Raw genomic sequence first — 10,816 nt, 5'->3', positions numbered from 1 at the left:
CTGATGGTAGACTACTCTAAAGACTAACAAACTGAGGGGAAAATTACGTCACTATACTTTTATGTCAGCAGGTATTAAAGTATAGTATGGCCCTTATGTTTATCGAAAATGTACAAGCAAGTTTTTGTAGTCCATCAGGGTGCTCAATGATTTGTTCATTTTTTAATTAATTTTACATTACGTTGGATTATTTTGGATCATTCTACGTCATTTTATCTATTATATATTTTTTGTTTTGTTCACCCCTGTGTATGTATATTTTTCAAATACATTCAGTTCATTTAAAATAAGTTGTAAACATAAAAAAAAAAAAAAATAATAATAAAAATGAAAGATGTATATATATATGTACAGAATTTTTTAGCTTTTTTTTTTTTTTTTTTTTTTTTTTTTTTTTTTTTTTTTTTTTTTTTTTTTTTTTTTTTTTTGTTGGCTAATAATGTAATATATTTTTTTGCATAAAATGGCAGGAAAAGAAGGGAAGATGTTTAAAATGGGTTTAAACGATGGATGGGTGTTATTTTTGAAAAACATTTTTATATTTTTAATGTACGCACAACTACAGAAAATTGGTGGTATCAGAACATGTTCAACTATCATCTATGTGTACATCTTGCTAACTTTTATCCTTAAGTGCTGGTAGCAACTGAATATGCGATAGACTCGTTACAACATATTTTTGAGGTAATGAATAAAAATACTTGCAGCTACGGATACGTTTAAGGAGTTGGTCATTTCGTGCATAGGTAAACTAATCCTGCAAAAGGGATAAGAGAGTGTTAAATTGGAAAAAGGGGTTGCAAGAAAAATGTGAGATAAAATGAGCTAAAAATGGGCGAAAAATATAGGCGCAGATGAGCACACTTCTTGCATTCATGTAATATTACGGCTTTGCAAAGCTTAAGATGTCCGCGTGAGGGCCAGTCGATTCGTTTCCAAGTATAAGACATACGCCATTGTGCTTCGATTCTTTCAAAATATTAGTGAGGTTAATACCACTTGTATGTGCTACAATAGGTAGGAGCTTATGTTGGGTACAAATATTTTCTAATTCTTCATAAGAGCCAAATATATAAGGAATATGAAAATGTGATCCTCTTGTTACTTCAATTACTTTATGGTTAAATGGATCTACTGTATTATGAACATAAAAGAAAAAATCAACATTCATAGAATAGGCAGTGCTTAATATTTTCCCTAAATTATATGCATATCTAATTCTATCAAATGCAAGCAAAAATTTTATATTTTCAAATTTTTTAAGATTATTTGGTGGTATTTTTATTATAGCTATAGAATCGTTGTTTTTTTCTTTTTTAACGTTTGGTGAATCATGAAAAATATACTTTAATATGTCATCATTTGCATAATACAATTTTTTGCATTTATTTTTAAAATGATGTAAGAATGTTTTACTATTCGACAGAATTGCTTCAAATATAAGGGAATTGTTATTATTCGATAAATGTACAATTGTTTCTGAATCTTTTACAAAAAATGCATTCATTTTTTTTCGAAAATTGCTTTTTTTTCTTAATCTTATGATATATTTCATCATTTTAGACCTTTTGGAAATACTCAAATATTCTTTATATAGTACACATTCAGAATTATTGCACATTTTGTGTTTTTCCTTTTCTTCGCTAGCTAATTTGTTTTTTTCTTGTTTGTTCAGGTTTATCCAGTGAGGTGTGAAATTGTCATTATATAATGTATTTGCATTATTACTTTGGTTAACCGAAAAAGAATTTTTTTCCTTAAAGTTAACTAAATTTGCATCCTTACTTAAGAGTGTACATATGCGTCTTTTAAAAGCAAAACAGGTTTCTATACAAATATATTTATCTGTTACATATCGCCTTATCATATTAGTTAAAAGAAACATGTTCACAATTTCATATGATGTCAGGAATGTATTATTTCTCAGTTACACCATTGTATATTTTTTTGTAGTTCTTTACTATTATACGCAGTAAGATATGCAACTCCACGAGTTTGTCATATATCCCTTTATCGAATTTTAATTTGTAGCAAGGAAAAAAAAGAACGGTCTTAACATTGCTGTTCGGTTAATAATCCTGGCCCACTAAAAAGAATCAAATTCGGGAAAAATGGGAATAAAAAAGGAAAACAACAAGTTTAAAATCGTTAAAAACTGTTAAAATTTGTTAAAAACTGTTAAAATTTGTTAAAAACTGTTAAAATTTGTTATAAACTGTTAAAATATGTTAACATATGTTAAAATATGTTAAAATATGTTAAAATATGTTAAAATATGTTAAAATTTATTAAAAGGAACATTCACAATATTTTAAAAAAATATTCATTTTTGTCGGCATTACAATGGCGTCCAAACAAAATGTCTTGCGTACCATCATAAGAATTACGCCTTTGAAAGAAAAGTATACCATACAGAGTTATGATAGAAAATAAAAAAAAAAAAAAAAAAGCATAGATAACAAGCGCTTCAAAATATTTAGGTGTAATAACATTCCTATGCTATTATATTACATTTATTACGAATGAGGAAAAAAGATTAAAATTATATATATAAAATAATTGCTATTTGTGGAGAAAGGAGTCTCATAGGCCCAAATTGCTAATGTTATGTTGCGAACAAAATATTATAAAATTAAAAAAGGAATTATAAAAAAAAAAAAATTATAACAAATCGTAACTTAAAAATGTTGGATTTGTGTTAGTATTTTATTTTATTTTATTTTTTATCAATTATTCTGTAACATAATTTTTCGAAAGTAAATTTTCTTTAAATTACTACAAATTTCTTTTCTTGTATTTTCACAGAATTTAAAAATATTCAATTTTCCCCCACCTTTTCACTGTAACAGAAAATGTAAGATATATGAAGAAATAAAATACATAATGGAATAATTCCATTTTACACATTTTGGTTTTTCAAGAAATGTCACTTCTTAAGCTTCTACTCCTTTTAGTAATCAGCCTAAAACACTTGTTAACATTTAAATTAAATACTACATTACCAAGTTTCTTTTTAAATACGTCCACAATTGTGCAAAACAGTTGTAATAATAATATCTGTAAAAATAAAAGGAGTTTTTCTTTATATGCTGTACCGAAGAAGAAAAGCTCACACAGAAGAACAAGAAGAAGAAAAGTAGCATGGATGAAAAAAAATCCAGCAAAATTGTACAGAGTAAGTATTTTTTTACAATAATTTTTCATTCAAATTGAATGTAATATATATATATATATATATATATATATATATAGAAAAATATTAACTATATACTTTTAATGAATAAAAATGAATAATTCCCCATAAGCACTATTTTAAAATCTGAATAACTGTTAACTAATTTATTTTCCTGTGCTTTAGAAAAATTATTATAAACATCAGTTTTTATATTTATCATTTAAAAGCAGTTATTTCTAAAATTCTGAGGCATAAAATTTTGAATAGACCAAAATTATGTTGTATATATTAATATATGACTGAAATACGCTTAAACGGACTTTATTATTACCTTTTTTAAAGGAGGAAAACAGTGAACTATATATTGAAATTATCATTTATTTTATTATATTACAGGGAATTTCTTAGCAAGAATTTATATTCTAAATCGCATGCAAACAGTTATTTAATATATAATAAATATTCTAAATGCATTTTTTATAATACTTATTACTTTTATGTTTTTTTTTATAACTATATGCATGTACTGACGGATAAGTGATTGTCTTACACATTGGCAAAATACGAAATGATGAATAAAATTAAAAAAAATTTATCTCTATGAAATATAATACACAACTTATATTATTATTGTATATTACAGTATTAATTAGAATAATAATTTAAATGGATAGGTTTCATCTGTTTTTATATTAATGTTTATGCAAGGGTTATATAGAACCATAGTTTTTAAGGCATAGAGGAACTTCGCTACATTTTTGCAAAGTTCTTGTAACATTTTACTTCCATTTTTTTCTATATTTTACTTCATTTTTATTTTTTTTAATTTTTTGCGCTTTCAGACGAGTTCCTATGATATGGACGAAATAATGCGGTATACTGACAGAAAACTGACAGCATATTATACGACGAGAGATAGTTGGCTACATCTGCCATCAACAACCCTAATAAATGATTTTTTTTTATTTAGAGAAATAAGGAACTAGAAAAAAAAAGATTAAAAATTAAAATAAAAAGGAATGCAGAGTACCATTATTTCAAATTCAGTGTATACACATAAAAGTATAGGTATACATTTATGTAAATATGTATAATATATATATATATATATATATATCCATTTTATGAGAAATGAGGTATTGACTTTCTTTTTTTAATTTTTTACGTTTTTCGAAAAGTGTTAATACATATGTATATGTGCGCGTCTGAACATTTTCTGAAGTGAATGAATGTGTAAAATTTAATGGAAACAAGTAAAAATTAAAAGGCACATATAGTTAAATGAAATTATAAAAAAAAAAAAAAAAATAGAAAATATTGGAAAAACAGAAAAAATTGGAATAACAGAAAATATTGGAAAAATAGGAAAAATGTAATATATGGAAAAAAAATAAGTTACAAATATTTTATAACCTGTACATGCGATGTTTTTCCCATTTTTTCCTTTTTTTTTTTTTTTTTTTTTTTTATAACTCCTTATTTTTAAATAATATACATAATTTTTAAAATAGCTATTTTTGCGTGCGTTAAATTGTTTTTTTTTTTTTTACAATTTTTACCTGAACAATATTATATTTAAAAAAAAGTAGTTGAACGAATGGTTGCTGATTTTGATGTGTGCGTAAATAAAGTGTTGTTTACAACATTTTTTAGAAAGTTTCTTAATTTTTCCTTTTATTTTTTTGCCTTTTTATACATTTTGAAACATTAAGCATTTAAATATTATTATAAAAATAAATAAATAAATATACATAGATATATATATATATATATATATATATATATACATAATATACATAATATACATGTTGTATATATATATATATTATTATGTAACACTTAAATCAGCAATTTAAAAAAAGCTATTTGGCAACTGTTAATATTTTTTTTTTTTTTTTTTTCTTATTTGTTAATATCTTTTTCCATGAAGCAAAAAATATAACAAGTCTTCATTTTCATTTTATTAATATTTTTTGAACAATTCTACAATTTCACAAAAGGACGTTTTATATTTAAAGCATTCTAGTTTGTGTATATATATTTTTTTATTTATATTGCTTTGAATAAAAAGGAGCAACCTATTTTTCGTTATTTCTTTCTCTTTTATTACTAGGACTTAAAAAAAATATATATACATTCGTGTGTGCGTGTATAGTATTATTTTTTATTTAAATATTTATAGTAAAAAAAAAAAATAAAAATTTCTCGCAACCTTGCTTTCTATTTTTTTATTTTTTATTTTTATTTTTCCTCTTTGCCGTTCCTTTATTTTTATTTTTTTTTTTTGTGCCAATTACTGTAAAAAAATAATTCTTTGTTAGCTTAGTATTTAAGCAGTAACTATATTTTATTACAATTCCACCACCACTCCTTTATTTTCTTTTCTTTTCTTTAAAATTGTAATAGTTATACATCTTGAGATCTATATATATAAAGAACAAGATATTAAGGAATAGATGTAACTTATTATTGTACGCATAAATATTTATGTGGAATTTTTTTTTTTTTTTTTAAAACTAATTTCAATTGATTTTTAATTCAAATTAGTACCTCTAAGCTAATTTAAAACTCCATTATTATTGTGAAACCGTTTTACACTTCTAGCCTGCTACATAAAAGTTACCCGAAAAACAGCTCATATATATATACAAATATATATATGTATGTTTAAGTATGTATACGTATATATATTTATTCATATATAAGTAAACACGTCGTAGTATAAAAAAAAAAAAATAAAGTAAGACATTTAAACAACAACGTTTGCAAAAATGTGCTCGACAAATCAAAAATTAGCCTGTTGTTCAGGGGACAACGTTTTTGAATCTAAAGAAAATGAAAATGAGCAATTCCCACAAATCGTAAATAAACAATTGCCACCAAAAGTGTTAGAGCCAATAGTTCAAAATAAGATTGTTGAAGTTCCTAAAGAGGTGTTATTAGAAAAAATTGTAGAAGTCCCTCATATAAAAACAGTTGAAAGGATAGTAGAACAAATAAGACCCGTAATCCAGTACAAAAATGTATATAAACCAAAGACTGTATACGTGGAAAAAATAAAAAATGTTGATAGAATTATATATCAGGAAAAAATTGTTGAGGTTCCACAAATTAAAACTATTGAGAAAATCGTGGATGTACCAGTGTATGTGAACAGAGAAAGAATTATTACAGTACCTAGATATATGATTGTCGAAAAAGTTATACCTGTTTTAAAGACAAATAAAAGAGAAAGTATTGTAGAAATACCCGAAGTTAATTGCCCTAACATTGATATAAGCAAAGAAGTTGAAAGTAAAGAAGTCAAATACGCAGATCTTAAACAAAAACAAACCACAAATATTAATGAAAAAGATATTCAACTATTAAGTGAGTTAAATTTGCAAAACAGAAATTCAGATGCAACTATTCGTTTGGAACCAGATCAAGCCACAACCATGGACACTATAAATCAAGAAAATTTCTGTACAACTGTAAGCTGTAAATTCCTTCCATCATATGATAATTTTCCTAAACTTCAGTCGTCTGTATGTAAAGGATTCCCAGAAAGAGAAAAAAGGTTTTCAAGCATAAATATATACAAGTCAAAGGATACCAATTTTCCTAAAATAAGAATCTCGAAAACACCTCAGTTAATGCAGAGGAACAATTGCTACTGCACCTATGCGTAAGGTGTGCCTTAAGTACACGCGTATAAGTACGTTCATATGTATATATATATATATATTTTTTTTTGGGATATGATATAACAATAGCGCATGAAAGTTTAAGAATTCCTTTATTGCACCACTCTAAATCGTTTTTTTTTTTTTTTTTTTTTTTTTTTCATTTCCTTCTGACCGATATAAAAAGCGTTTTTTGAAAATATATTAAATGAGCTACCCAGTAGGGTCTATAAAAAGAGAAAAAATTATATATGTGTATATATATGTATGTACTTACACATTTTCATATATGTTTACATGTAACTTGTACAAATAACAAATTAACGGAAATTTTTTAAATTGGAGCTCTTATTTTTTTCAGCAGATCTTTTGTTTTGCTTTGCTTTGCTTTAATGTGACATTCCTGATCTGCTTTGTTATGTATACGTACATATTTCCTGAGTAGGAAATATTAATTTTTTTTTTATATTTCTTGAATAATATTATTAATCCAACATATGTTTTGATAAAACTTCTAATTTTATTACTTTTAATAAGAATATATGTACTTCTATATTCATTTATACCTTTTTTTTTTTTTTTTTTTTTTTTTTTTTTTTTTACTTACCCGCCTTTTCTTTTATTTCTTTGCGCTATTGCACTTTCCATTTCTTTTCTTTTAATTATCCTCTTATAATCTTTTTATTATTTTTTTTTTATCATTTTATTATCATTTTATCTTTTTTTTTTTAAATAATTTCTTGCGCCTAATAAATATAATTGTCAATTTAATTTCATCCTTTTTAATTTATATGTTTGAATGTCCTTCAGTTTTTCTGTAACATAAGTCTAAATTATTTTAAAATGTGTACCACATTATTTAAGACAACTATGTAAACTTTGAATAATTCTAATACTGTTTTTCCTAATTTGTCATTTAAAAAAAACGTCAAATTCAGGGATCTTGTCTTTCAAATTTTCTCTCTATTTATATTCTATTTTTATTTATGTTCTATATTACATACATGCTATTACTGTATAAATTTTATTATTACATATATTCTACTATTATTTAAGTTTACTATTTACTTTTATATAATTTTTTGTTGTCCAAAAATTAACAAACATCTTATAACTAGTTGAATTTTAAAAAAAAAGAATAATTATTATATCTTAATATATAATATTTCAGAAAATTTTGGCAAAGAATTTACAATCATGCAAAATAGCTCGTTGAACAGACAGAATGCGGTAAATGAAACTCATAGAACAAATCTTTTTTTCGTTTTATTTTACTTTAACTCTATTTTTTATTACTGGATTCTACACAGAGTAATATAATTTATTACATGCATACTAGTACATACATGTTCATTTTGTATATGTTTTAGTGAAACTGAGGAAGTTATGGGTATACTTTTATTTTTTTATTTATTTATTTTTTATTTTATTTTTTTTTTTTTGCGTTGTTCTGTATATACATAGAATTTGCCTTTAAAATTTTTTTTTTTTTTTTTTAAATATACTTATATAAGTGTAAATGTAGTAAAAATTAAATAAGTAACGAGATTAATTCAAGTATTTGCATAGGGAAAATATATTATCAGTGAAGAAGTATAAATAAATAATCTACATTATTGTAAGAAAACTTTTGCTTAAATTTCTTTGATAGCTTTTCCATTTGGGAATGTAACATCTTTACTCAGAAGTTAAAAATAGGGAGCATTAATGGCACATATATTGTATATATGTATGGCTAAATAACTTATGAGAATAAGTAATTATTATTTTGTTGTAGATAAAGAAAAATACAACCAACAGTCGGTTAGATTAAGTGAAAAATATGAAGGAATATATTAATATACAAAATGTCTAAGCCCAAAAAAATAGGTTCTTACGAGGTTATAAAAGCAATAGGGAGGGGGTCATTCGGTATTGTTACAGCGGTTAAAGACAATAAGGGGGAAATGTATGTAGTAGTGTATGCATGTGCCTGTAATGATTACATCGAAATAATACATGTGTTTAATACGTGCATTTAGATTTTTTATTGCATTTTAGTTACTAAAGAACATAAATAATAATTTTTTTTTTTTTTTTTTAAATAACAGCACATTTTGTAGAGTTCTTTTCATCTGATATTATTCATCATTTTTGCATATTTTTATTAGCTTCGTTGTTAAGCAGATAGATATGACATGTATGAATTATAAGGAGAAAACGAATGTCGTGAATGAACTTAAGGTTTAAGTTCAAAAAAAAAAAAAAAAAAGAAGCAGAAAATAGATAAATATGTGTCTGCGAATCAGTTACTAAATGGATAAGCAGGCGCAACTGATGATTTGTTTTATTTCGTTTGTTTGTTGTTTGTTGTTTGTTTGTTTGTTTGTTTGTTTGTTTGTTTGTTTGTTTGTTTGTTTGATTTTTTTTTTTTTTTGATTATTTAAGACATTGGTTGAAGTGTCGGTGCACCCATTCATTGTCAGATATAAGGAAGCATTTATTGAAGGCAGTGTGTTATATGTTGCTATGGATTACTGCTCAAGTGAGTTTTTTTTTTTTTTTTTTTTTTTAATCCTACCATTACTTGTAAGCGTTTACAAAGGTGCTATAATAACTAACCTTTCTTACTTTTTATGAAATGAAGAAGGAGATTTGAGCAAATACATAAAAAAAAATAAGGAAATGAAAACGTTTATTCCTGAGGCAAAAATAAAAAGGTGGCTATTGCACATAATTACTGCAATAAAATTTCTACATGATAAGAAGCTTATACACAGAGGTAACTATATATATTGTGCTTGGTATAGGCGTTAAAATGAATTCGTTTCTCATATAAATTGCCAACTTTAACCTTTAATTTTAATCTTAATTTTTTTTTTTTTTTTCCGTTCACGAGCTATTAATATTAGTATTATTATTTTGCTTCTGCGTCTTTACCAGTATTTCAATTTTTGTTCACATAATATATATATTTTTTTTTTTTTTTAAAGATCTGAAGTGCAATAATATATTTTTAGATGAACATGAAAGAGCTAAAGTTGGAGACTTCGGTTTATCGAAACTTTTAGAACAAACAGAACAAACAAGTACACTATGCGGAACAATAGGATATATGGCCCCGGAAGTTTGTAAAGTAAGTGAAATTAGGTTTACACTTTTGTTCACTTAATGTTTCGTGTCTGTCCATTTTTATACAGTTTTATTTGCTCTTTTTATTTGTACTTTTTGTTTGTACTTTCTATTTGCACCTTTTGTTTGTACTTTTTATTTGCCCTCTTTATTTGAACTTTTTATTTGCACCTTTTGTTTGTACTTTTTTTTTTTTTTTTTTTTTACGCCCTCCTATTTATTTTTTTGCAATGACTTCCCAAGAATGTAACCTACAGCTTTCCAGCCGATATATGGTCTCTTGGAGTCATATTATACGAACTTATTAGCTTAAAGCAACCGTTCAAATCGCATAACGCAAATATGTTATCGGTTGTTCAGAAAATTTGTGAGGATGAGGTATGTGAATAAATAGAACCCTTTATTCGAAAGAGAACAACAAAATGCAAAATGCGAAATGTAATATATCTCCCCTTTTTTTGTATCAAAATCTCATTCCGCAGCCAGATCCTCTTCCCTCAAATTACTCCGAAGAGCTCATAAATTTGTGCCATTGGATGTTGAAAAAAAATTACAAAGAAAGACCCACGGTATATGACTTAATTGCCACCGCTTATATGCAGGTTAACGGAGATAATCGTTTTAACAAAAAAAAAAAAAAAAAAAAAAAAAAAAAAAAAAAAAAAAAAAAAAAAAAAAAAAAAAAAAAAGATAACATGAAAAATAGCTAGAAAAAAAAAAAAGATAACATGAAAAATAGCTAGAAAAAAAAAAAAAATTCTTTTTTTTCACCTCATAGAAGGAAGTGCATTTACTGAAAAGTGAAATACTGAACAAGAGGGAAGAATATTAATTCCTTTTGAGCACACTTCAGCTAATTTTTGTC

The 10,816-nt window shown here is 25.0% G+C and overlaps 4 protein-coding genes across 4 annotated transcripts; 3 read left to right on the top strand and 1 right to left on the bottom strand.

The window, feature by feature from the left end:
* Nucleotides 1–666: 666 nt before the first annotated feature.
* MKS88_003140 (RNA methyltransferase) lies at nucleotides 667–1,885 on the bottom strand (the record flags this gene model as incomplete). Its single annotated transcript, XM_067216206.1, has 2 exons — nucleotides 667–757; nucleotides 888–1,885. 2 exons carry the CDS (start codon nucleotides 1,883–1,885, stop codon nucleotides 667–669), a joined length of 1,089 nt encoding a protein of 362 aa, XP_067072876.1.
* Nucleotides 1,886–2,923: 1,038 nt separating this feature from the next.
* On the top strand, nucleotides 2,924–4,161 carry MKS88_003139 (uncharacterized protein; the record flags this gene model as incomplete). Its single annotated transcript, XM_067216205.1, has 2 exons — nucleotides 2,924–3,175; nucleotides 4,018–4,161. The coding sequence occupies 2 exons, from the start codon at nucleotides 2,924–2,926 to the stop codon at nucleotides 4,159–4,161; spliced, it is 396 nt and encodes a 131-aa protein (XP_067072875.1).
* Nucleotides 4,162–5,946: 1,785 nt separating this feature from the next.
* Nucleotides 5,947–6,846, top strand: MKS88_003138 (inner membrane complex protein 1g; the record flags this gene model as incomplete). Its single annotated transcript, XM_067216204.1, has 1 exon — nucleotides 5,947–6,846. One exon carries the CDS (start codon nucleotides 5,947–5,949, stop codon nucleotides 6,844–6,846), a length of 900 nt encoding a protein of 299 aa, XP_067072874.1.
* Nucleotides 6,847–8,687: 1,841 nt separating this feature from the next.
* On the top strand, nucleotides 8,688–10,783 carry MKS88_003137 (NIMA related kinase 2; the record flags this gene model as incomplete). The annotated part of the gene is made up of 8 exons (XM_067216203.1): nucleotides 8,688–8,788; nucleotides 8,991–9,063; nucleotides 9,268–9,364; nucleotides 9,467–9,601; nucleotides 9,813–9,969; nucleotides 10,209–10,329; nucleotides 10,434–10,520; nucleotides 10,733–10,783. 8 exons carry the CDS (start codon nucleotides 8,688–8,690, stop codon nucleotides 10,781–10,783), a joined length of 822 nt encoding a protein of 273 aa, XP_067072873.1.
* Between the last annotated feature and the right edge of the window lie 33 nt (nucleotides 10,784–10,816).

The sequence above is a fragment of the Plasmodium brasilianum genome, chromosome 10, assembly GCF_023973825.1.
Source record: "Plasmodium brasilianum strain Bolivian I chromosome 10, whole genome shotgun sequence".
Classification (NCBI taxonomy): domain Eukaryota; phylum Apicomplexa; class Aconoidasida; order Haemosporida; family Plasmodiidae; genus Plasmodium; species Plasmodium brasilianum.
This window is presented reverse-complemented; position numbering and strand designations above follow the sequence as displayed.